This window comes from Ictidomys tridecemlineatus, chromosome 10, assembly GCF_052094955.1.
Source record: "Ictidomys tridecemlineatus isolate mIctTri1 chromosome 10, mIctTri1.hap1, whole genome shotgun sequence".
Lineage (NCBI taxonomy): Eukaryota > Metazoa > Chordata > Mammalia > Rodentia > Sciuridae > Ictidomys > Ictidomys tridecemlineatus.
The window spans coordinates 92,483,619-92,511,453 of record NC_135486.1 but is presented as its reverse complement, the minus strand read 5'-3'; the positions used below and the strand labels follow the sequence as shown (position 1 = coordinate 92,511,453).

Sequence of the window (27,835 nt, the reverse complement as noted above, 5' to 3'; positions counted from 1 at the left end):
TTATAAATGTTAAAAAATATACTTGTTCCTCTAATTCAAAATCTGTTAGAAATGGCCCAGCTACTTAAGCAGCTGAAGCAGGAGGATGAAAAATTTGAGGCCACCCTGGTCTTGGTGAGATCCTATCACAAAATAAAATAAAGGGCTGTGGTATAGCTAAGTGGTAGAGTGCTTCCTAGCATGCATGTGACCCTGGGTTTAATTCCCAGTGACAGACAGACAGACAGACAGACACACACACACACACACACAGAAATGAAATAGCCCTAAACTGCCTTGAGAAATCTAGCATTTACTTTTATTTCCATTCCAATTCCAAAATATTTTGGTACCTCTAGAACCATAGGGCTCAAGATTCAAAATAAGCACAGTAGCTCAATTTTGCTACAACCTGAGTATGTCAACTCCCAACTGTTATGGGATGAACTGTATACTACAAAAAGATCCATTAAAGTTCTAACCCTAGGACCTGAAAATGTAATCTTATTTGGAAATAGGGTATCTGCAGACATAAAAGTTAAGATGGGGTCATAGTTGATTAACGTGGGCTCCCAAACCCAATTACTGGTAACTTTATAAGGAGTAGATTTGGAGACAGAGAAAAGAAGACCAAGTGAAGACTGAGCAGAAACAAGTGAAAACCAAGAACACCATAAGCTGGGAAGGGGAAAGGAAGGAGGTCTCCCCTAGAGTCTGTGGAGGGCATATACTCTGCCAACACTGATTTTTGGACTTCTGGCCTCTAACTCTTCAAGAGAATAATTTCTGCTGTGTTAAGTGACCCTGTTTGCAGTACAGATGGAGCATACCTCATCCAAAACTCCCAAATGCTCCAAAATCTGAAACTTTCTGAGCACTAACATGAAGACAAAAATGGAAAAATATTGGGAGGCTTGAGACAAGAGGATCTCAAGTTCAAAGCCAGCCTCAGCAATGGCGAGGTACTAAGCAACACAGTGAGACCCGTCTTCAAATAAAATACAAAATAGGGCTGAGGATGTCACTCAGTGGTCGAGTGCTCCTGAGTTCAATCCCTGGTACAAAAACAAAAAAAAAAAAAAAAAAAGAGAGAGAAAGAAAAGAAAAAATATCCAAAATATCTACACCTGTCCTCATTTGATAGGTCACAGTCAACCTGCAGCTAAATATACCATATATTCAGTCTATACCTGAAACATAAATGATTTTCACATTCAGACTTGGGTCCCATCTCCAAGATACTATATAAATGCAAATATTCCAAAATTTTAAAATATCCAAAATCTGAAATATTTTTGATTGCAAGCATTTCAAATAAGGGATATTCAATCTCTATTTTTATTACAACAGCCTTAAGGAATTAACATACACAATCCCAAACTCAAGTATGTCAATGTTAAAGCAAACAGAGTTACCAAAAATGTATAAACCCCAGATTTTAAGACAACCTACCAATTTTCCTCAGCATTCAAATATTAGGTATATTAAACACTATATGTACAGAAAAGACCATTCTCCTGAGGATAACATTCTTCTCTATGATAAAATCTATAAGCTCAGGTGGTAAATATTTACTAATAGAATTTCAGCAAGTAAAATTCTAGACAAGCTACTTGAGTACTGAGTTTAAATACTGTAGTTTAAAAAAAATTAAAATAAGAAACTTACCTTAAAAGGAGATATAAATATCCAGCATTACATTTAAACCTACAAAATAAAAAAGTATATTAACTCTAACCAAGATTCCTTAAAGAAGGCAAAGCATTAGCTCAAAGTTTTAAAATAGCTTCTTTATAATAGCTATAAGGAACAAAGGACAATTTTATATTTCATGATTGCGTTTAGCACACCTTCCAAGTATGCAAATACAATCACTAAGAGCCATTGAGGTCTGCTTTACCACTGGCCTCTCCTTTACTTGCATTATTACAACTTCATTTCTGTCCCTTAGGTTTTATTCTGGCAGATGAGAAAATCTTTTAAACTTCTGATTATATAAGAAACAGCTCTGGTAAATTGTTAAGAGGACAGAACAGATTTTAAAGTTTATGGTACTGAGTGGGCAAATAGAATAAAAACATATGTTAAAAGCTATTGGAAGGGCTGGGGGAGTGGCTCAGTGCTAGAGCACTTGCCTGGAGTGCACCAAGTCCTGGGTTCAATACTTAGAATGCCAATTTTCAATAAAATTATTGGGAATCCTAACACCCTCCCATTACTTACAAGTTATAAAATATGGAAACTGACTTTTACATAAAGAGTTCTGAACTTAACCAAATGATCAAACTTAGCAATATCAATAGTGGGACAGTCTAATAATATATTCTTCCTACAATGAGAGGATAAAACATACACAATGTTACCTATGTTGTATTCTTGACAAAAGTATTTTCACATGAGCAAATTTTAGGAAATAAATCCAGAAAATGAGACATAAATTTTTTATTACAACTTTTCGAAACTGTACACTGAACTATAGTTATGCATGGCATAACACCATTTCTTTTCTTTTTTTTTTTTTAAAGTGTGTGTGTGGGGGAGAGAGAGAGAGAGAGAGAGAGAATCTTTTTTGTAGATGGACACAACACAATGCCTTTATTATTATTACTTTTTTAATGTGGTGCTGAGACTCTAACCCGGGTCCCGCTCCTGCTAGGCGAGTGCTCTACCGCTGAGCCACAATCCCAGCCCTGCATAATGCCATTTCAGTCAAAAAAAAAAGACCAATATACACAATGATGATCCCATTAAATTATCCTAGTGGGCTGGGATGGTGGCAAATACCTGAAATCCCGAGGACTCCGGAGGCTAAGACATGAGGATCCCAAGTTTGAGGCCAGCTTCTCAGAGAAGCCCTAGCAACTCAGTCAGATCTTATCTCAAAATAAAAAAATAAAAAGGGCTGGGGATGCAGTTCAGTTTAAAATGCCCCTGGATTCAAACCTCAGTTCAAAAAAAGATCATACTAGTAGTATAGTTCAGTGGTAGAGCTCTTGCCTAATATGTGTAAGGCCCTGGGTTTGATATCCCCCACCAAAAATAAAATACAATATTATAATGGAGCTGAGACATTCCTATCATTGCATACAAACATTACAGCACAAGGCATGTGGTAATGCCAATATACACAAACTAACCACGCTGCCAATAGTATAAAAAGTATAGCATATTTAATTATATACATTATATAATTGGTGAGAACAATGTTACTTGTTTATGCTTAATATGCTATATTTTTATTGTTTTTTAAAAAGCCTACTGGAAAGCAGCCTACTGTAAATGCTGTATTATGATGGCAGCAGTCTCATAAATATTGCATTTATTTCTCTTTTGTGGGGGAGAGGGAGGAGGAGTGGGGATTGAATCTAGGACCTCACACACGCTAGACAAAGTGCTGTACCACTGAGCTATATCCCCAGTCCTTTTTATTTTATTTTGAGACACAGTTTCACTAAATTGTGAGGTTGGTTCTGAATTTGTGATCCTCCTGCCTCAGCCTTCCATGTAGCTGGGACTGCATGTGTGTCATAAAGCCTGACTACCACATCTCTGTACCCCATCAAGAGGCCACATGAATTGACTGACAATCTAGGTTTGTGTAAGTATAATGTGATGGTCCAACAGTGAGGAAATATCCAGTGATCAATAACTCACAATGTATTTTCCTGTTAAGCAAAACATGACTGTGCTTATTTGGGGATGACTTGTGTTTTTTCTTTTTTCTCTTTTTCAGGGAAATAACAAGAAATATCTGAAGATATAAAAATGAGTAAGAGAACATGAAGGTAATTTTCAGGTTACTATAGTTCTGACATATCAATCGGTCAACCATCCATAAGAATGAAGAAAAGGAAAGTACAAAGAATAACATAAGCTATATGAGTTCATGCTGGTATGAGAGGGACTTTGGGGCTGGCAAACAACTATATAGGTTAAAGGCCAGTCCGAGTTTAAGCTCATTCATTGTCAGGCTTTATATCTTTCATAATGCCTACAAAGGTAAGTATGAAAGAGGAGTTAGAGAGAACAATAAGGAAGTCAGTTCTACTATGTTCAACATGGGATATTCAATCCACAGTTTTAGTTAAAGCAAAGAGAAATGGAGGGCAAGGGAGACATCTATAGATGTTAAAAGACATCTATAGCCAGCGCCATGGTAGCCCACCCCTGTAATCTCACAAGCTTGGGATTCGGAGGCAGAAGGATCACTGTTCAAAGCCAGCCTCAGCAAGTTAGTGAGGCCCTAAACAATTTGGTGAGACTCTGTCTAAAAATAAAATGGGCCTGGGGATGTGGCTCAGTGGTTAAGTGCCCCTGGGTTTAATCCCCAGTACCCCAAACAGCAACAATAATAAAAGATATCTGTATAGAAAAGTAGTTAAATAAACCAAGGCAGATCAAATGGGCCAGACTGGATACAATGAGAAGAAGAATAAGAGCTAAGACAGGTTATGAGATAAAGCCGGGATGAGAGTGGAGAATGAAGGCGAAAAACCCTAAGAGAAACCACTAAAATTATTAACGTCTAGGCCTAGGGCTATAGCTCAGAGGCAGAGTAGCTGCCCTGTAGCAGGCATGAGGCTCCAGGTTCAGTCCCCAGTTATGAGAGGTGGAGAAAAAGAAAAAGAAAGGAATTTATAAATATCTTATATTTATATAAAGCCACATAGCAGGAATTAGGTATTGCAATCTTATGTCTAGAATAAGTTGAATAAATGAAAAGGTTTATTATAAATTATGGATTAAAAAAATTAAAATTATGGAATAGCTTTAAAAAATTATATCTAAGTGAAAATTATATGCAAATGTGTGAATATTCTATTTTTATTTTTGAAAATAAGCTCTATTAAAACAAAGCTTATAATTTTAATATTGGATTGTTTCTTCCTCTATTTCTGAAACATGTGAATTCTCCTCTCTAAATGAGGTTGAATATTGTTTATTCTAGTATCTTATTCTCTCAAGTATTTTGGTAGGATCTTGCTTATTCAACTATAAGGCTCTCTGATCAGGACACTCCTCTAATTGAAATCTATGCTGTAATTATATCATTATACTCTTCCATCCATATTCATCCCACAGGCTTTCAACTAAGTAGGCTATCACCAATATACATAGTTTTTGCATACCTATTGCCCAGTACACCCCACCTACTTTTCTTAGCAGTTTCAAAAATATCCACACATATTTTTCATGATTCTTTCAAGTCATCCTCTACCCTTACTCTAATCACTTCATCCCCATGTTTCAACAAGAACAGAAAGACACTTACTTTGGACCCCAAGTCAGACTCAGAACTTTATGTCATATTATTTCACAAACTAGTAGCCTTTTATTTCCATTGGATCATTTTAAAAATCATCTTTCCCATGTAAACTAAAAGGAGGCTGCCATAAATTATACAGCTCAGAAAATGCTATCTTCCTCCCCAAGGACATCTGTTCTAGCCAACTACTCTAACTAGGTATTTCCAATAAAAAAGCAAACAAATAAACAAAAATCTTAAGATACAGACAAGTATCCAAAATTAACAAGTTTACAACTTAAGACCAATCTAGTTTCTACAACCTACTCAGCATTTTTAATATCGTGAACAATAAAATATCAGTATACATATCAAATATCATATACAAATATGTAGATATTAAACTTAAAAGTACCAAAGCTTAGTTGGGTGAGGTGGTGGCTTGGGAGGCTGAGACAAAAGAATCACTAGTTTAAAGGCAGCCTGAGCAACACAGCAAAGCCCAAAGAAACTTAGTGAGACCCTATCTCAAAATAAAAATGGATGGGGATGTGTATCAGTGGTTAAGCACCCCTGGGTTCAAAATCCCTAATACAAAAAAAAAAAAAAAAACCTTAAGCACTGATTATTAAGTCCTCCAAAATTAAAGTTCTTATTAAAAATTAATAATTCAGGATTGGGGGTGTATAGTAGAGTACTTGCCTAGCATACACAGGGTCCTGGGTTCAATCTTCAGCACTCCAAGAACAAACAAAAATAAGTAAAATAATAATCCCAGAATAGGTACCTTCTAAAGAATCAGTTAACAAGGCATGATGGCAAATGCCTATAATCGCAGCAATTTAGAAAGGGGAAGGCAGAGTATTGCAAATTCCAGGCCAGACTGGTCAATTTAGTGAGAACCTGTCTCAAAATAAAATTTAAAAAGGACTGAAAGTGTAGCTAAAAGTAGTGGAACTAGCATGTGAGAGGCCTAGGGTTCAATTCCCAATACAGAAAAAGAGAATAGAAAAACTTAAATTTAATCAGTATTTTTTTTAAAAAAGTGAAAATTTTATATTAATTCCAGAAGAAGAAATTACTTCACCAAATAATTTTCTCCTCTTTTAAGAGTGAAAGGAGTAGGATTTATTCAAGTGTGAAGAATAGGAACAGAACTCTACAAGGGCAAGAGGGGATCCTAACAGAGGTTGCCCACCACCAAACATTTTTTTAAATTGTACACTTAACAAGAAATCAAGTACTAAAGCTGAGCACAGTGGCACATGCCTGAATGCCAGCAACTCAGGAGGCTGAGGCAGAATTGTGAGTTCTAGACAAGCCTCAGCAACTTAGTGAGGCCCTAAGCAACTTAATAATACCCTTTATCAAAATACAAAATAAAGGGACTGGGCATGGTGGCACATACCTATAATCCCAGCAGCTGCAGAGGCTGAGGCAGGAGGATTCCAAGTTCTAAATCAGCCTGAGCAACTTAGCAAGGCCTTAAATTCAGTGAGACATTGTCTCTAAATAAAATATTTTAAAAAGGGATGGGGATGTGACTCAGTGGTAAAGCACCCCTGGGTTCAATCCCTAGTAACAAAAAAAAAAAAAAAAAAAAAAGAAGAAGAAAAGAAAGCAAGGTACTAGATAATGAAACATCAAATTACATTATGTGCATGTATGCTACAACAAATCCCACTGTTGTGTAATTATAATATACCAATTTCTTTAAAAAGGAAGTCATAATGGTTGTAACCATTATGGAAAGTGATACGAAGATTACTCAGAAAACCTGGAATGGAACCATCATTTGACCCAGTTATCTTACTCCTCGGTTTATACCCAAAGGACTTAAAATCAGCACATTACAGTGATGCAACCACATCAATGTTTATAGCAGCTCAATTCACAACAACTAAACCATGGAACCAATCTAGGTGTCATTCAATAGATGAATGGATAAAGAAAATGTGGTATACCTTCACAATGGAATACTACTCAGCCTTAAAGAAGAATTAAATTATAGCATTTGCAGGAAAAAGAATGGAGCTAGAGAATATCATGCTAAGCGAAATATACCAATCCTCAAAAACCAAATGCTAAATGTTTTCTGGGATATGCGGATGTTAATTAACAGCAGGGGAGGCTAGTAGAGAACAGAGTTACTTTGGATTAGGGGAGAGAGAAGGGAGGGCTAGGAGGATACAAAGGATAATAGAATAAATCTGACATTATTATCATATGTACATATAGAACTACACGACCAGTGGATTCTACATCATATACAACCAGAAGAATGAGAAGTTATACTCCATTTACATATGATGTGTCAAAAATGCATTCTACTGTCAGGTATAACTAATTAGAACAAATTTTAAAAAGAAAAAAAAGGAAGCCATAGGCCACTATTAAGTATTTAAAAATTTTTTTCTTAATACATGTCTGCTAAAAATAAAGATACACAAATTTTAAAAATTCTCATCTAAATTTAAATAAACTATCTAAAGAAGGGAAGGAAAACATAAAGAGGAAAATTAAAATATTATAATCCAGTCTGAACATAATGAAACAGGAAAATAAGAAATATAGAAAAAAATGGACAGCTAGAAGGCAGTAAAGAATGCAATCAAGTGGAAACTGCTAAAGGAAATTTAAGGCAAGATTTAAGTCTAAAACAAAAAGGACAAAATAGTAAAGACAGCATTTAGAGGAGTGAGCAGGCTTTAACAAAGATGAAATTTGCATATAGTATTTAAAAAAAAAAAACTTGGGGCTAGGCATGTGGCTCAAGCAGTCCTCGCCTGGCATGCGCAGGGAGCTGGGTTTGATCCTCTGCACCACATAAAAATAAAGATGTTGTGTCCACTGAAAACTGAAAAATAAATATTAAGAAAAAATTCTCTCTCTCTCTCTAAAAAAAACAAAAATTTGTGTCATTAAGCATTATGAACAGGGTGGTCTCAATGACTTTTTCTTGCATTCTTTTAAGAACACAGACAATATTCCAATTCAAATTGGAAAGAAATATAACCTGGGGTTTCACAAGGAATTTTTTCAAATACCAAATTCACAATCCATAAAAGAAAAATTAAGTTGAAATTTATTAAAATTGAAAATTTCTTTGAATCCCTATGTCAGAGAAACAGCTTCAATCCCATCTTTCTTGCAGGACTATTTACAATATAGCCAAGAAATGCAATCAACCCCAAAATCCATCAACTAATGAGTGAATAAAAGGAAATGTTGTTATATGCCCACTGGAAGACTATTCAACCATAAACAAGGATACAATCCTGTTATTGGTGACAACATGGAGGACATTATTTTAAATGACATAAGTCAAGCACAGAAAAACAAATATGCCATTATCTCAATTATGTGGAATCTAAAAACACTGATCTTGTAGCAGTTGAGAGTAGAAGAGCAGTTACCAGATGCTGGGTAGGATACAGGAGATGAAGAGCTAGGGAAACATGGTCAATGGATAGTCAATTACAGTTAGATGAGAAAAGTGAGTTCTGGTATGCTATTGTACAACAGGGTGACTACAGATAATAGTAATGTGCATAATTAAAAAAAAACATGAGAAAGGATTTTATGTTTTCCCCACAAAAAAAATGATAAACATTTGATTAGGTAACTATGCTTACACTGACTTAAACATTATGCAAAGTATACTTATATCAAAACCAAGTGGTACCCCATAAATGTTTAATTGTTATACGCCAAATAAAAAATAATACTTAAATAATTAGATAAATAAACTGTTGGGAGTTATAAGAAAATAGTGTTTTAAGCCAGGCACAGTGGCACACACCTGTAATTCCAGCAACTTGGGATGCTGGGGAAGCAGGATCTCAAGTTTGAAGCCTTCTCAGCAACTCAGCAGGACCCTGATCTTAAAAAGAACTGGGGATTTGCTCAGTAGGAGAGTGGCCATGGGTTCAATTCCCAGTTGGAGGTGGGTGGGTGGCAGGCTTTAAAGATCTAAAAGGAAATGTCACCAAATAAAATATGCAGACAGCAACTAAGCACATGAAACATGTTCAATATCATTATGAAGCTGCGTAGAGCAATGAGGTATTACCTCACACCTGTTAGAATGGCTAAAACTCAACAAACTGACAATATCAAACACTAGCATGAATGCAGAAATCAAAGAACTCTCATTCACTTATGGAAGGAATGCAGAATTACTCAAATGAGTTAAAACTTTATGTCCACAAAAAAAACCCTGCATGCCAATATTCATACAGCTTAATTCGTAATTACCAAAAATGGAAAGCAACCGAGATATCCTTCAACGGGATCAAAAATAAACTGAGAGATCCATACAATGGAATATCATTCAGTTATAAAAGGCAATGAGCTAAACAACCACCAAAGACATACACATAGAGCCAGGCATGGTGGCACATACCTGCAGATGCTGGGTAGGATACAGGAGAGGAATCACAACGGCTTGGGAAGTTGAGGCAGAAAAGTGAGTTCAAAGCCAGCCTCAGCAATTTAGTGAAGATCTAAGCAACTTAATGAGATCCTGTCTCAAAATAAAATTTTAAAAGGGCTGGGGATGTGACAGAGTGGTTAAGTGCCCCTGGATTCTATCCCCAGTACCCCCCCAAAACAAACAAACAAACAAAAAAACCAAAAAGCTACACAATGGATCACCTCTCCCACTCTCTCTACACATGTATGCAAATACACACACACACACACACACACACACACACACACACACAAAAGAACATGTGAGCATGCAAGAGCACTAGTAAAAAAGCAAGCCAGTCTAAAAATGTCAAAAAGCGATTTCAATTTATGCCAGAGACAGTGATTGCAAGGGGTGGGAAGAATGGATTCCATAGGTAAAAATATTTCAGATCAATAAACCTGTTTTGTATATGCTATAATGGCAGATTTATAACATTATGTCCTTATCAAATCTATTGCTCTTTACAACACAAATATGAACTTTATCATATCCAAATATTAAATCATTGTGGGAGGGAGGAGTCCTGGATGGACAAAATTTACAAGAGTTTAACTGTATTACAAACACAAGAAATAACCTCAAAAGAGTGGGTGTAAAATAGTGACCAAAGTGTTCCTTGCAAATAAGTAGTAAGAAAAGAACAAAAGGAACTATATAAAAGTTGTGCTTGTTTTCCTGAGCGTACAAGTCAAAAATGCTGAACCTGGGGACTGGTAATGTGGCTCAGAGATAGAATGCTTGACTAGAAAGCATGAGGACCTCGGTTCAATCTCCAGCACCACCCCCTCAAAAAAAAAGCTGAACCTGGCATGGAGGTACTTGCCTATAAGTGACTCAAGAGACTGAAGCAGAAGAATCACAAATTTGAGGCCAGACTCAGGAATTTAGGGAGATCCTGTCTCAAAAATAAAAAGAAAAAACTTTTAAAAAGGACTGGGAACATAACTCAGCGGTACAGCTGTTGTACATGTATAGTACTGTACTGTTATTCATGAATTAAACAATCCAATGGACCAGGGCAAGAACCAGGTTTCTCAATGAATGAAAGTTTAACAATAAGGGAAGGAGGCTAGAAAAATCCATGTGATAATTCAGACTTGACACAAAAATCAGAAATTGAAATTTTAAAATATCAAACAACACCAGCATGGAATAAAAAGATAAAAGATGCCAAAGAACTATATAGTAAAAACTGTAAAACACTGAAATTTTAAAAGATCTATAAATGAAAAGATTTATTGTGATCATGGATCAAAAGTCCCAATGTTGCTTTCAATTCTCCCACAATCCACTTATAAATTCATTGCAATTCAATTCAACATCTCAGAATTTTTTTAATTGACAAAGTGATCCAAAAATTTACAGAGAAAAGCAAATAATCTAGGATAACCAAAACAACTTTTAAAAACAGTAACAAAGTTAGAAGGCTACCTAATACCAAGAATTATTATAAGGCTACAGTAATCAAGATAATATGAAATTGGCATAAAAACATACACATAAGTAAAACAGAATAGAAAATCCAGAAATAGGCCGGTGCACATGTTCAATTAATCTTCAACAAAGGGAAAAAGCAATTCAACTGGGCAAGATCCACCTTTTCAACAAACCACGGTTAGAAAAGTGAACAACCGTCATGTGGCAAAAAGAGGAGAATTCATTAGTCCACACCAAATACAATTACACAAATTATATAACTTCTTCTCCATTTATTTTTTTTTAAACCCGGGGATAGAACACAAGAGGTCTTTATCACTAAGTTTTATCCCCAACCCTTTTATTTTTTAAAATATATTTTTAGTTGTCAATGAATCTTTTATTTTATTTATTTATATGTGGTACTGAGGATCAAACCCACATACGCCAGGTAAGTGATCTACCACTGAGCCACAACTCTAGCCCCCTCAACACTTTTCTCAGTTTGAGACAGGGTCTCACTAAATTTAGAGCCTTGCTAAAATGCTGAGGCTACCTTGAACTTGCGATCCTCCAGCTTCAACCTCCCAGTCCCTAGGATTATACTCATAAACACCATACCTGGCTAAAATGATATAACTTCTACAAGCAAAATATTAGCAGCTATTAGAAAAGATTTCCTTAAAATAATTCAAAAAACATGAATATATCAACTTGGATTTCATCAAAATGAAAAACTTGTGCTCTTAAAAGCTACCACTAGGGCTGGGTTATGGCTCAGTGGTAAAGCGTTTACCTAGCATACGTGAGGCACTGGGTTTGATTCTCGGCACTGCATATAAACAAGCAAAATAAAGTCCATTGAAAACTAAAAAAATATTTTTAAAAAAAAGCCACCATTAAGGGCTGAGGTTGTAGCTCATTGGTAGAGCATTTGCCTAGCACATGTGAGGCCCCGGGTTCAATCCTCAGCACCACATAAAAATAAATAAATAAAGATATTGTGTCCATCTACAGCAAAAAAATTATTAAAAAAAAAAAAAAAAAAAAAAAAAAACTACCACTAAGCCAGGGACATCTATAATCCCAGCACCCAGGGAAGCTCGGGCAAGGAGGACCACAACTGGGTAATGCTGTCTTAAAGTTAAAAGAGCTGAAGATGTAATTCAGAGGCTGGGCACTTGCCTAGCATGTGGAAGGACCTGGTACTTGGATCCTTGTACCACCACCACCACCACCACCACCACCACCACCACCACCACCACCAAAAAAAAAAAAAAAAAAAAAAGTGGTCAAGGAAATAAGAGGGTTAGATAATAGATTAATTATGTTGATGATGGTAATAGTTTCTGTACTATCCAGTTTTCCATTACTATAACAAAATAACTGAGGCCATATAACAAAATAACTTTCTTATGTAGTCACTCATTTAGCTCATAGTCTGAAGGTTCAAGGCTTTGGTGAGGACCTCAGAGAGGATGGCAGCACAACTACACAAGCACATGTGAGAAGGAAAGATCTCACACAATACAGGAAACCAAAGCAGGACCCAGAAAAGGACAGACTTTCTCTTTTGTATAACAAACCTCTCTCAAGAATCAGGTTCTACAAGAATTACATCAATTTCTTCTGAAGGCATCACCCTCAATATGAATTATTTCCCTCTAGGACCTACTCTTAAACGTTCCACATCACCTTCCAACACCGCCACACTGAGGATCAAGCTCCCAACACATTAACTCTTGAAGGCTACACTCAAACTACATCTAAAGCACAGCAGTTTCACAAGTACATAAATAACCAAATTCATCAAACTATACACTTAACTATGTTCAGTTTATTATGCAGCAATTAAACCTCAACAAAACTCTAATAATGGAGGCACATGCCTATAATCCCAGGGACTCAGGAGGCTGTGACAAGAGGATGGCAAGTTCAAGGCCAGACTGAGCAACTTAAAGAGATCCTGTCTTAAGGGTAGCCCCTGGGTTCAATCCCTAATGGGGAGGGGGCAAATAATGCAGATTTAAACAACCAAATATCAGTACTCAATTACCAAAATGGCTTTAAAATGTACTAGATAGAAAAAAATTGTAAGAATACCAGTAAATGGAATTCACATTCCTCGCTGTTAGAAAAGCAAAATGGTACTTTCATTCTGGAAAACAATTTGGCAGTTTCTAATAAAGTTAAACATACTTACCATATGACCCAGCAGTCCTTCTTCAGGGTATTTACCCAAGAGATGGAAATTTAAGTCCACACAAAGACCTTACATGAATATTCATAGTAGTCACAAACTGAAAACAACTCAAAGGCCTACCAACCAGTGAATGAACAAACTGATACATCCTTCTGTAAAATAGCAATACAAACTTCAAAGGATTCTTGTGAGGACACAGGGAAATGTTAAAAAAGTACAAAGTAAATTATAAAGCATGATAAAGAGTATCACTTTAATCACTGCTTACTCAAGGAAGCAAAAGTTGTACTAGTAGAAAATACAAATTATACAGTATGTAGCCTTCTCTGTCAGGAATGTTTCACCCCAATAATGCTTTAGAGATTTATCTACCTTTGTCATATGTATCTGTTCACTGCCTCTTTTTGTTTGGTGTTAGTATATTTTAAGACATGAAAATTATACCTCAATAAAACTAGAATTCTTAAATTCAATAATATATAGCAAAATACAGATAATTTTCAGCCAACTTTCATAGGCACCAATGTAATCTCATATCCTAAATTGTTGTGGTATGAGAAAAAGAACACAGAACTCAAAATCAGAGTCCTGAAATTTAAATCTACCCTTTGCCATTTAACAGTTCTCAGATCCTGGACACTTTATTTATTGGTAAAACAAAGGAAATAATATAAACTTCACAAGATCCTTCTGAGAATGTAAAGAGAAAAGTTGTACTGGTAGAAAATACAAATTATAATGTAAATTATAAAGCATGACACAGTATATTCATATTAATCACTGCATGCTCAAGGAAGCAAAAGTTGCGAGTAGAAAAATATTCACAAATAATGCTGATCACTTAAGAAATTGTGAACATCCCCTATCTCTTATTAGCTGTGTGACCTAACACAAGTTATTTAATCTCTCTGAATCTCAGTTTTGCCATCTGCAAAAATGGAGCATATTAGCAGCACATGCTACATATAGAAAGAATTAAAATAGTGAATACGTGTAAAACACTTAATGTAGTATTTTATAAGTTTTCAATATTAGTGTGGTAAATTGGTTTCATTTAATGAATTGAAACTAACACGTAATGATGTCCATATAGTTATTTAGATTTCCTTAGTTTTACCCTTCTGTCCTTTTTCTTTTCCAAGATCCCATCTATGATACATTCTATAGTAATTTCCTGGAGAGATTTTATTAAACTTGGGAGTACTGGATCCCAACCTTAGATATTCTAAATTCAGCAGGTATGAGGCAAAGCCCTGAAATTTACATATTTAACAAGTTCCCAAGGGTTGCTAATGGGGCCAATCTGAAAATACAACTAGAATTGCATTGATCTAGATTTTAGACTCCAAAACTGTTACTCAGTACAGTTGCTACTAGCCAAAGTGGCTATTGAAAACTTGAAATCTGAATAGTGTAAACTGAGTTGTACTGTAAGTGTAAAATACATGAGATCTCAAATACTTCATCCAAAAACCATGTAATTTCCATACTGATTACGTGTTAAACTATTTCAGATATACTAATTAAGTTAAATTAAATCATTAATTGATTTTACTTGTTTTTTTTTAACTTGTTTACTTTTTAGAATATTCGTACTAGAAACTTTAAAATTACATTGTGGCTGGCATTGTGTTTCTATGAGATACAGCGTATGTGTGGTCAGGGCAGAAGAATAGCATCCATTTGACTTCAAGACATTAGAAGTTAAGGAGATTCCTATGTAAATTAAAGCTTAATAAAACCCATTATCAACAGGGGATAAAGGCTTCAAGCATTTGGCAGTTCTGTTCAAACATAAGTCAACTACAAAATTAAACTTCAGGATATTAAGTCAATCAAAGCCATATGAAAATGACTGAATCATGGTAAAGCCATCCCCAAATGAGGATCTGGCACAATTACACCAGTTAATTCAAAAAGGGCACAGAATAATGGCTGGAGCACCTATAATCCCAGCAGCTCAGAAGGCTGAGACAGGAGGATCACAAGTTCAAAGCCAGCTTCAAAAACTTAGCAAGACCCCATCTCAAAAATAAAAAGGGTTGGGGATGTGGCTCAGTGGTTAAGCTCCCCTGAGTTCAATCCTTTGTCCCCCAAAAAGACACAGATGGTGGCCCAATGAGTCCTCAAGTAAGAATTATTTGAAGTATAATGATGCTATGTGACATCATGAAAAGGTATCATGATACCTTTTCAAAACTGTTTCATTCTACAGAACAGTGAATATTCACAATTATAACTAAAATTGTTAAACAGAGTATGATAAAACCTTAATTTTGTCTCCAACTATTTATTATAAAATGGTAATGTCCATTTTCTCACATAAATGCTACTGTTTAACGACTACAGATTACCACTATTCACTTTTAGTCACTTTAAAATCATGACCCTTATTATGCTCAGCATTGTCACTTGCATAACTTGAAGTACTTAAATCTATAAAGCTTCAGCCTACTTTTAAAAAGCACTGAGTAAATATTTTCAAATTAATGAAACAGAAGCCAAATGATTAACTACAAATAAAATACTGTTTTTCTACAGCACTTACATACATTCACCTTTGCATCACAAGTAGTATAGCAAATTTTAAAACCTAAAAATACATACAGTATTGATTATATAAGCACAACTAACCTACACAGGTGGCATAACATTAAGAATCAATGAGCAATCTTCAGCTTCTATTGATAGAACAAAAGTGTATCAATAGATACTGAGGCTTATACATAAACATACACATATAATCTGTCATATTATGCTTTATTTCCTTATTTACCCCCAACAAAGAAACACCTCTAGAGCAGCGGAACATAGAGCTAGCTTGGCTTGCTCTTCAGGTGGCACAGATCAGGGTTATGCCTTCTCTGCCTACTCTTAGGCACTGCTTTGAGCTTTCAAATCCTTGCTCCAAAACGTTTCCAAGGGAATTTTAAAAACAAAGAGACAAATATTACACCAGCAGCCAGACTGGGTGCTCAGATGAGGAAAGGAGGAGCAAGGATGACCCTTTCTGTAATATACCCTTTTAGGGAGCAAAAAAAAAAACACTGGATATGGACAAATAAATACATCTCTGGGTCACCATTTCTCCACTTTTTAAGTAGGAAAGAGGCGGTATACTAGGGACTAAATACTTTTTAACAATATTTTTATTGCAACATTCTGAGTCTTCTAAGGCCTCACCTCAACAACTTGGATAGCAGATCTAAATAAGAACTTGAGTAACTCTTAGTTCAATATTCCTTTCCTCCACATTACCTGCCTTTTAGGAATGTGTGCCTAGTCAATAAAAGCTACTTCCGCATGTCATCATTAACCATAAAGTAAGACAAAACCAATCGTGTATCCGTGTTGAAAGCCTTTTTACCCATAATAAACCTCACTTGAAATGGCATTAGAACTTTCAATGAAGGTATACTTTAAACACTCCGCTTTCGTCTTTGCAAATGCATTTTAAACTGCTGCTGCAAGCAAAAGGAAAACATCACACGCTTCTAAAACCGAAGGCCTGTGCCTTTTTCTCTAAGGACGACCGTGTGGCCTTTTCTTGTCAGAGGGTCTGCAGTAAGACAAGACACAACACGTAAAGACACCTATTCTAGGAAGACCGGCAACTACCCCGGGATAGCAAGAGGGCAGCAGCCTTGTAAAGAGGGTTTTGTTGTTGTTGTTTAAATTCAAGGACTTTGAGGAGATTCCTCCAAGCAGAGCGGGAGGTAGCAAAAGCCTATTGAATAGGGGTGGGGCACCTCTTAAGACTGCAGAGAAGTGCTGGCCCCTTTTAAGGTCAACGCTCCTAGGGGAGGACCCAGGTGGAAGGACCCAGGTGGGAGAACACAGGTGGGCGCTCCAGGTGGACAGAGAATTACCTACCCTACAGCAGTTAGGAAGCCGGCAAACAGAGCCGCCCTCCAGGGAGGGCAGCTCCAGGCTGGCCATTTACACTTACACACACACGCACACGGAGACACCCTCCCTCCCGGGGGCGGGGCGGCGGGCGCTGCCCGCACACAGGAAGTCAGAAAACCTAGGGAGCAAAAGAGCCATAACTTAGGGCCATTTAAACCCTCCCGACCCTCTCGGCCAATCGGCTGGCAACCGCCTCCCCTCCCCGGACGCCCACCCCAAGCCCCGACTCCTCTCGCCGCGCTCGGCCTCACCTCCCGCCTTCGGCGCCGCCGCGCCTCCTGCACACGCCTCCCCCAGTCCCGCCGCCCGCCGCGGGCACTGCCCGAGCCCAGAAGCGCCTTTGTGCAGCGCCTCACCGACCTGCCCTCCGTCTGGGGCACCCGCACCCGGCTTCCTTACCGAGGGCCCGGCGGCCTTGCGGCGGGAGACCCCCTCCTCAGCCAGCACGGTGGGCGCGGAACACCTAGGCGAGCCTGGAGAGCGTTCCCTCGGCCGCCTTGGCCGGCGCGTCCCTGCAGCCTGGTCTCTCAGGGAGGGTAAGTTCCAGGGCACGTCGAAGCGCGCCGGCGCGGGGGCGGGGCGGGGAGTGGGGGCGGGGCGGGCGCGCTCACGTGACGGCGGGGGCGGGGCGGACTCACGTGACGGGCCGCGCGGTTGGGCGCGAGACTCCTGAACGGGCTCGGGTGGGCAAGGGGTGGCGGCGCCTCGGGATCCGGGAGAGGAGGGGCCGAGTCGCGGGAGGGGCGAGGGACGAGAAAGCTGGCGAGAAAGCTGGCGGCCAAGTGGGCGTAAGCACTTTGTAAACATGAAGTGGGAAGTGTTGAGAAAACGCTCGCGGAGACGAGAATGGAAGGGCGCACGGGAAGTAGATGAGTAGTAGGGTGGCAAGAATGGAGCCCAGGGAAAGAGTGGGGCCTGGACCCTGTCCGCTCCCTTGGCGCCCTGGCACCTACTGCCAGGCTTAGGTCAGTTGTTCAAAGGCCAGGAAATCCCACTGGTAGATTCAAAAATTGCTACACGCTGCCTTAGGGGAACCAAGTGGAACTCTGGGGACTTTGAGTCCATTACCAGGTCTGTGCTCAGCTATCCTTGGCCTAGACAACCAGAGCAGAGTGCTGGATCAGCTGTGTTCCCTCAAGGCTGAGGAGACCCCTGGGACCCATGGATGGAGGCTCCAAGCTCAGACAGCACCAGAGCAGTGTGACTACTCATTAAGGGGTCCTTGGCCCCAGACTTTAAGGTCCAGTATCGTTGGCCAAACTCATTCCAGTTTGCAACATTTGCATAGTAGCATAGAGCCCAGAAATCATAGGCATTGAAGGTTTTTGATGGTGATTCTGTTGGAATGATGAAAGAGCTCTGCTGGAATGGGAATCAGAAGAGAGACCTGGCTTCCATTAATTGCCAGATGAGAATGTTGACTTAAATTCTCTTGTCTAGCTGTAGAATTTAAAAACTGGGAAGAGAAACTGAGAATTATTGGGGCTTCAGAAATCACTCGTTCTTTATCCACTTGTTTATTGTGACTATTGTGACACCAGGATGAAATTTTAATAATATAGAAAGAAAAAAATAAAACCAGGATATGGTTCAAGAGCCACTCTCTGGAGTTGCCTTTTTGCTGTGCTTCATTTTATAATATACCGATTTATATATATACCCCCCCTTCCCAGGACTGGGGATTGAAACCAGGGGCACCCTACCACAGACTTATATCCTCAGTCCTCTTGTTTTGCTAACTTGCCCAGGCTAGCTTCAAACTTTTTGTTCCTCCTATTTCAGCCTCTGGAATAGCTGGGATGATAAGCATATGCCACTGCACTGGGCCCCACTGTCATTTAAATGATGCAAAAAGTCCACTAAGATGAGACTGGAGATGTAGTTCAGTAGTAGTGTTTGCCTAGTTCATGCCAGACCCTGGGTGCAATTCCTTGTATTCCCCAGGGAACACAACTGGGATGTTGACAAGACTTTGACAGCTATAACCAACAGCCTTCTACTAAATTAAATCTAATGGGTGCTAACTTTTCAAGAGATTCTCCTCTTAGAAAGATGCTTAAATTAAGAATTTTAAAAAATAACTCTGAGACTATACTGTATCTTTGCACTTGCTATTCCCTTTACATTTATCGTCTTTTCTTAATTTCTAACATGTTCCCTTTTCCATGCCCTTGTTCAGCATAACAGATCATCACTGCTATCTGCTTCTAAAACTATTTTCCATGGAATCTTCTTGTGATCTCTTTCTATAACCTAAACAAGGACGGACTGCAAAAAGGAAACTGTGCCCTGATAGGAATGTGCTGATAACCTTGTCTTGCCTACTCCCCAAACCTGAATTGGGCACCCTTAGTTTCAGCAAGATATAGAAACGAACAGTTCGCATACACTTGCAAATCTGCTTGTAACTCCATTTCCTATTTCACAATCTAATCTCAGATGATACCACAATGCCCACAGTATGCTGATCACTACCAACAGCAGATGGAGTCAGATAAAAAGAGCTCTCTCACCAGTGTGTTGTTTAAAAGGACCTGATGGAGAGTTATGAAATCATATGCAACAGTGCCTCTAGTTTTTAAATAATACTTGTAGCATATGTCTGGAACTGGTACACAGGATCTCAATAGATCATTTTCAGGATTTTGACATTTAACTGGCTTCTCAGGAAGAAGCAGAGAGTTCCAAAATGTAGAACTCAAATGTAAGTTCCACACCCAGGCAGGAATGTGAGTCTGATTTGTTTGTGAATGTATCCCAAGTGCCTAAAAGCTCTTGGCACAGGGTAGATCCTCAAGAAATTCTGTTGAATGTATTTTTGAGTGAAAATGAGCTCTGCAAGTTGCTGGATAAATTTGTCCCACTTTCTTTCTAATTCTTTAATAGGCAACCTACTTTTTATTGTGTATTTCTAAATGGAAAACCATTAATTTATATCTGGCATCACGACTTTGGCTAGGCTTTAGGGAAAAGGGAATTTGGCAGTATCTATCAAAATTAAAAATGCATATATACTCAGAATCTCCAATTTCACTTCTAGGGATTTGTCCCAAAGAGACATTTCCACATATAAGAAATGATAAGGTATTCCTAAAGTGCTACAGTTTGGATAAGTAACCCCAAAGATCCAAGCTTGGTTCCCAGGACAGCTCTATATGGAGATAGTAGAATCTTTGAAAGTTAGGGCTAGAGTGAGACCTTTAAGTCATCTGGGGGAGGAGGGGTCACTGAAGGAGATTGTGAAACTCTGTTTATCTTTCTCTTTTTTGCTTCCCAGCCATAAGATAAGCAGTTTTGCTTTAGCCATGTGTTCCTACCATTATGTGCTGCAGCCTCACCAAAGACTCAAATCAACAGGACCTACCAATCAGGAACTAGGACCTCGAAAACTGTGAGACAAGAATAAACATTTTTTTTTTCTCTCTCTCTCTCTCTTTCCATCCCTCACTTAGTATTTGGGGTTGAACCCGGGGACACTGAGGTACATCCCCATTTCTTTCTGGTTTTTATCTTGAGACAGTGTACCACTGAGTTGCTGAGGGACTTGGAAAATTGCTGAGGCTGGCCTTACACTTGAGATCTCCCTGTTTCAGCCTCCCAAGTTACTGGGATTACATTGTACACCACTACACCCTGCTCTTTATGTTTTGATATTAAGATTTACAAGATATTTTTAAATGAAAAACAGCATAAAATGATATAGAATAATTTATTAGCTTATATGTATGTAAAACTAGGACAAACTTATATTAAATATGCATACTCAATGAATAGGAGGCATAGGAGGTGGACTTTTCACTCCACTTGTATTTAAATGTTTTGATATTTGAACCATGAGAATAACCTATTTAAAATGTTTAATTTAAAATTTTTCTAGCCCAGCTCTGTGACGGACTTGGGTACAATCCCCATTACCACAAATATTAATAATAAAACAAACTAAAAATTTTCTTTATTTTATTATTAAAACTATAGGTTTCCATTATTTTATTAAATTTACCTGTAGCATACACATATCAGGTAAACTATCACACATATCCAGCAAACTTTTTAAAGTTTAGAGTTCTTTACCTTTAGTTCAGATTGACACAATCTGTTCCTGACAGTAATAATTTAAGCTCCAAGTGTTGCAGTTAGGGATTTACCATACATTTTACCAAATGTATGTGAATATTCAAAGGTGCTTTATTTTTCTTGAAGTAGAACTTTGCCTGAAAAGGTTTTAATGGGTTGTACCTCTGTTTTAAACAATAAAATTAGAATTTTATAGACCATTTATTGCCTGCTAATTAAAATCAAGAAAAAATACATTTTGGCCAGGTGCTGTGGCACACGCCTATAATCCCAGCAGCTCAGGAGGCTGAGGAAGGAGGATGGTGAATTCAAAGCCAGCCTCAGCAAAAACAAGGTGCTAAGCAACTAAATGAGAACCTGTCTCTAAATAAAATACAAAATAGGGCTGGGGCTAGGGCTCAGTGATTGAGTGCCACTGAGTTCAATCCCCAGTACCAAAAAAGAAAGAAAAAAATACATTTTGGAAAAAACACTAAAGGCATGTGTTTCTATGTGTATTTGTGCACTTGCCCACTTTGTAATGTCAACTGCCTCCTGTTTCCAACAGTTACACAAATTATTTTTTGTGAATTATTTTGACTGTTATATTTCAGTATTTGGTTACATTTATTTGTGTGTTTAGTTTTCAGAAACCTCAGAAAGAATTTTGACTACAATACTAATCAAATTTTAAAAACATAATTTCTTTAAGGATTATTAATATTTTATAATGATATCTCACTATTTTTACTATATTTATTCACATGATCAGTTTTATAAATTGCCACCCAACCTGATTTGCCCAAGAAAAGAAAATTAGTAATTGACCTTTAAATAAGTTATTACCAGTCAATAATTTTGATATATTTTAATTGTTAATTGTCTCTACTATTATCCTTTAAATTTAAAATGCACTGATATGGTTTGCAATAGAGCTCAGATACAGGCACTATGCAGTAATTGATAACTCATTATTTAAGACTATTTATCTTTCATAAAATCTATTTACTACTTGTCATAATTAGTAGAGCGATGTTTCTAGAAGAATAGCTAAGATAAGAAATCATATTTTTTATTTTTTAATAATGAAACAAGACAAGGAAATAGTAGTGGAGGTTCTAGAAACATCTATAAATTTCTATAAATGTATGTAATTTGTTATAGTAGATAAACATCCAAACAAATATCATTACTAAAATCCATATGATTTGTCTATCAGGATGGGTGGAGGATTAAATTAAATAACGTATCTCAGCACATTCTTATCAGGGTACAGTTTCCTTTTTGCAGTCTGTCCTTGGTTTAGTTTTAGAAAGAGAAAACAAAGAAATATACGGGAAAGAGCCTCAGAAACACACAGCTAAAATAATGTCAGAAGAAAATCTAGGCAAATGGTAGGTAGTCAGTAAGTGATCAAGTTGAAATTCTATGGCGATTTCCAACTCTTAGTAAAAAATAATTTGTTAAAAAGTACTGGAAGATAGACTTTTATAGATCTGTGCAAGTAGTAATTGAAACCGCCTTTCTTAATTTAGATTCCTCCACAAGTCGACCTTGAGACAAGAATTAGAATGCAAGAAATTTATTTGGGAGGAGAAGAAAGCACCAGTAATGGAAGTGAGGAACTGAAATAGGGAAGTATGCAGTCAATAAAGGGAGCAGAATCAAGTCAAATGAGCTTAAGCCCAATACGAAAATTCTGACAGCAGAGAGAAAATAACCTTTCTTCTGTTTTGAAACACAAACTTGATTTTGTGGGATTTTTGTGCAGGATGAAGTCAGGTATCCTAATTTTATTTTCCTGGAAATGCTGAATGATTTCTTCAACTCTACAATAGCAGAGGCCTATGCCACTTTTAGTTGAGCATGGGAAATTTATATTGCACACAATATATGTACTGCCAATTTGCCTTTATAATGGTATATAAAATTGTATTGAGTAAGCAATCTTGGAGAATTTTCTCTATTCCATATTTAGGAAGAAACATTTGATTTTGTGCTGTCAGATTGATGTTAACAATATTAGAATATTAGAATGTATGCTGTCATCTTTATGGCTATATAAAGCATAACCTTGTCATTTCCCAATCAATGCAAACGAGATGACTACAAAGCTGTAAGTCAGATATATGGCAATAGACTATCCAAATAGCTAAGAAAAATATAAATATATATGTGTGTTTGTGTGTGTGTGTGTGTGTGTGTGTGTGTGTGTGTGAGAGAGAGAGAGAGAGAGAGAGAGAGAGAGAGAGAGAGAGAGAAACGAACAAAGCATTGGTACTCAGAGAGAACAGAGTTCATGCATAAAACTTTTACTTACTCCAAAATCTGATGAGTTCCATAGGCTTCAGTCATTCCCAGATCTATTCTCCACACTTCTCTGTGCTGCTCTGTGCCCTGGAGGCTAATTACTAGGAATTGTATCAACCAGGCCATCTTAAGCTGTAACTTTTGATTGGGAGGCCTGATGGGAGATAGAGGTAGGAGGACAGAAAGCTTAGGGAATTTATTCCTCACCACTCCCTGCCTTGCCAAGCCTCTGAAAGTGGCTGTTTAACCTCCATAGATGCTGTTCCCACTGGGAAGCCCTTCTTTTATGATATCTGTTCCTCCTGACTCTGTAACATTGATCCTTCCTCTTACAACTGGAGGCCCAGGAGTAGAAATGGCTCCTGACTATCATAGTCTCTGTGTGCTTCACCATCCCGTTACTGATTTCTGTAACCATGCCCATACCTCTTAGTCCCATCCTTTAGTTCTCTTCCATTAAATTCATTTGAGTGGGCTTTTTTCCTGACAAGATCCCAATGGATGCATTTAGTTAAGTGTTTTTCAAACAAGGAGCAGTTCAGAAACATAACAGGTCTTTGATAAATGTTTACACAACTGAAATGAGTGGGATTCCAAGGAACACCTTAGCCAAAAAGTAGTAGCCAATGTCCACAAAAATTCACTAGGAAAGAATTCAAGAAATAAAAGGTGTAGGAGGAGACTCTATTTCAAAAAAGGAAACCAATTTGCAAACCAGGGAGATGTAGTCTTTGGTACAAAAGAAAAGGGTACTCAAAGAAACAGAGAGAGGGGGCTTATATAAAGCTCCCACCTAGGTTCTCATTGTGGTCCACTTACATCAATGTGGATGCAAATATTTGAGAAGGGCTCAGTCTTGATTGGTTAAATGCAAATCACAGCTCACTGGTTAGGTGTCCAGTTGACAAAATAGGACTCCAAAGACTGTTTATCTTGCCAATTGAAACAAGAATATGTACAAGCAAGTGCTAAAAAGTTTACTTTGTGGTTCTTTCTGGAACAGAGTACTTGTGTGACTTCACAATCAACAAATGGCTACCAGAGTCCATTATGAATTCAGGCCCAGGAAGCCATGTAGGTTCCTTCTTGGAGATTCTGTTCTTTCTTTCTGTACTAGGTATTGAACCCAGGGGTATTTAACCACTAAGCCACATCCCAGCTTTTTTATTGTTTTATTTTGAGACATTGTCTTGCTAAGTTGCTAATGCTGGCTTTAAACCTGTGATTCTCCTGCCTCAGACTCCCAAGTTGCTGGGATTACAGACATGCACCACTGTGCCCAACTAGAATGGTCTTTAAAAGGAGACAGATACTTAGTCCTAGTTTAGGTGGGGAGAAACTGCCAGGCAGATTGCAGGAGAGAACCAATGCTGGAGTAGCCAGCTGAAAATATCTGAGAAATGGGAGTGTGTTCAGCTAAAAATGATGGTATTCTTTTTTCGAGGAGTTAGCCAATTTTAAGATTTTGGAAGTTTCCAATTCAACCTGGCTAGCAGTATTTATCTAAGTTCAACATGAGGTATTTGGGACAGCACAGACTCCATGCTGCACAAGAAAGAGGTAGCCTAATGCAACGTAGTTATCCAGGACAGTGTGAAAAAAAGAATCTAAAGATCTTTGCTGGGTCAGGTGGCACATTCCTATAATCCCAAAGACTTGGGAAGCTGAGCCAGAAGCATCACAAGTTCAAAGCCAGCCTCGACAACTTAGGCCCTAATCAACTTTCAAGACCCTGCCTCAAAATAAAAAACTAAAAAGGGACTGGAATGGTTAGGTGCCCCTGGGTTTAGTCCCCTGGTATGAGGGAGGGGGCGGGAGGGAGAGAGAGAGAGAAAGAAGAAAGAAAACAAAACAAAAAAGAAATCTAAAGACCTTTGCTGGGCTCTCATGGCCTCTGTGGTGTCATGGATGATTCTGTTCACAGCATAGGAAAAGTTTCTGATCATGTATTCATCCCAGGCTGTGCCAATTCCTAGCCAGGATACCGACATTCTTCTAAATCTAAGCCAGCTCTAGAACTAACCTCTCCTGGTAAATCTCATCCTTGGGAATGCCAACAGCTGTCATTCTCATAATCTGAGAAGTTGTCTGGATAACAATTTATGATAGAATGGTCCCTCCTTTGACAAGAATGTGGATTCTTATAGGGTGGCACTGAACCATTAATGAAAGAATGAAAAATGGGGAAGTCAAGCACCCCAATAAATGTTATCCTTCTAATCTTCCAGGAGTTTAAGCAGTCACATGCTCAAGGGTATTTATTGTAGCCATATACAAAGATGTAACCAGAAGGATTTTATCTTTGTCTAGACATTTTCCAGAAGTTAGGAGCTCATTTTTAGATAAAATTATGGTGAGATTGTAAAACCAATGATTAGAATTAGAGATATCCCAGAGGTGAGGCAAAATTAGACAGAAAAATCTGAAAAGAATGTGAAGGTATTCCAGAGACAAGAACCTGAATGAGTTGTACACAAGGGGATTTGGTGTAATGGCTCTCTCCTATTAAAACAAGTCTCTGGTAAGAATTTAGTGGAAATGAGTGCTGACAGGTAGAAAAATGTTGAGCAGGCAGATGAGAGTCCTCTTACTGTCACTCAGTCTTGCAATTTTTTGATTGTAGGCCATGGGATTGCTGCATATAAGGCAGTCAGGAAGGGTAAGGAAAAAAACACAGGGGATATGAGGGGATACAGATGAATTCATTAGGTGACCTCTTGAGATACATAAAAGGGGAAAACTGAGGAAAATTAGTTATAGCTGTAACATTTGGGTCATTATCCCTTGGGAAAGAATCAAAAGGCAACACATGACAAATCCAGCAATTGGTAAGATTGCTATGGAAGCCAGTGTTGAGATATTTGAATGATGATGTTGTCCTTCTATGAGTACAGACTGGTGAGGGAAGAACCAAAGAATCCTAATAGGAGCTGGGTTGTGGCTCAGTGGTAGAGCACTTGCCTAGCTTGTGTGAGGCACTGGGTTCAATCCTCAGCACCGCATAAAAATAAATAAAGTAAAGTAAGTGCATTGTGTTCTTCTACAACTAAAAATATATGTTTTTAAAAAAGAATCCTAATAAAAAGGATCAGGATAAGCAAAATCATTTCGGGGCCCTTAGGCTCACTGTCCCCCTCAGCTATCATCTGCTTCTTATCCTCAGCATCTGGTTCTGTTCAACTTGAGTTTTTGTATCAGTGATGGGGTGAGGAGTTGACTTGGCGGGGAAATCAAGAGCTTTTTAAAATGAGAAGTGTTAGTCCCCAAGTCTGTACCCTTTAAATAAACTATATATAGGATAGTTAAGAGTTCCTACTAACGTCCCTTCCACTGGAAATGAAGGGAATCTTTAAGCTAGAGTCTTTTCCAATAAATGTAATCTCAAGGCCTTGTAAAAGTCATCTTCACCTCTTAGGAGCTCAATGTTGAGGGATGTTTAACAGAGTTAGCATTATGTTGTAGAATGTTAATGAATCCCTTGCAGTAATGAAGGAAGGTTTCTGTGTTAGTCAGCTTTCAGTCACTGTAACAAATAAATCAGATGAAAAATAAACTTAAAAATAGGATGGTTTATTTTAACTGCTGATTTCAGAGGTTTAAATCCATGGTCACTTGTTTCTATTGCTTTTGGGCCTAGGACAAGGCAGAACATCATGGCAGAAACACATGGTGGAACAAAAGTAGCTTACCAGCAAGGGAAAGCTTCAACCCAATGTGAAACATGGAAATAATGACCGACATGTTTTGTGTTGTAAAGTAGGGAGTTGAATAAAATCTAATTGCCAGATTTTAAAGAACCATTTACCAAGGGAGAATAACCCATAGAAACATGAAGTCGCTTCCTGAGGTTATATTACAGACATTTTTTTTTAAGTTGATACGTCTATTTAGCAACAATGTGTGAAGGTCTCCAATAATATTGCTTTCCCCATTGGATTATCTTGCTAGTATTCCATTAAGTCAAGTCAAGAGTAAAGGATAATATCCCCACCACCACCAAAAAACGGGGAGGGTCAAAATTCCCTTTTACAGGGTGGTTGAGAGGACAGGACAATTTGGGCCCACCCAAGGATATTAACTTTTATCAAATGAACATCCCTGGTTTTCCTATTTCCCCTTTTGGCCATCAGAGAAGTGGCTTGAGCCCTTTATAGACTATGGTATAAATCTGGAGTCTGGGAGGTGATAGAAATGGGAAACATTTTAGAGACAGTCACACATGGGCCTCTTGTAAGTTCTTTGG

The 27,835-nt window shown here is 37.9% G+C and overlaps 2 protein-coding genes across 7 annotated transcripts in view; one reads left to right on the top strand and one right to left on the bottom strand.

Annotated features, from left to right (window-relative positions):
• Arhgap12 (Rho GTPase activating protein 12) overlaps window positions 1–17,766 on the bottom strand; it is a 114,936-nt gene extending 97,170 nt beyond the window's left edge. For 4 of the 6 annotated variants that reach the window (XM_078023435.1, XM_078023438.1, XM_078023439.1 and 1 more), the window contains exons 1-2: window positions 17,629–17,766; window positions 1,648–1,686 (exon numbers count right to left, since the gene is read on the bottom strand). The gene's annotated coding sequence lies outside the window, so the exon portion shown is untranslated. Of the gene's footprint in view, window positions 1–1,647; window positions 1,687–9,026; window positions 9,197–9,629; window positions 9,750–17,628 lie in introns of all 6 variants that reach the window. The other 2 variants (XM_078023437.1, XM_078023436.1) reach the window with 2 other exon arrangements.
• On the top strand, window positions 52–23,229 carry LOC120887454 (uncharacterized). Its single transcript, XM_078024686.1, has 4 exons — window positions 52–114; window positions 17,107–17,765; window positions 20,507–20,620; window positions 22,818–23,229. The coding sequence occupies exons 1-4, from the start codon at window positions 52–54 to the stop codon at window positions 22,909–22,911; spliced, it is 930 nt and encodes a 309-aa protein (XP_077880812.1). The 3' UTR covers window positions 22,912–23,229.
• The last annotated feature ends 4,606 nt before the right edge of the window (window positions 23,230–27,835 follow it).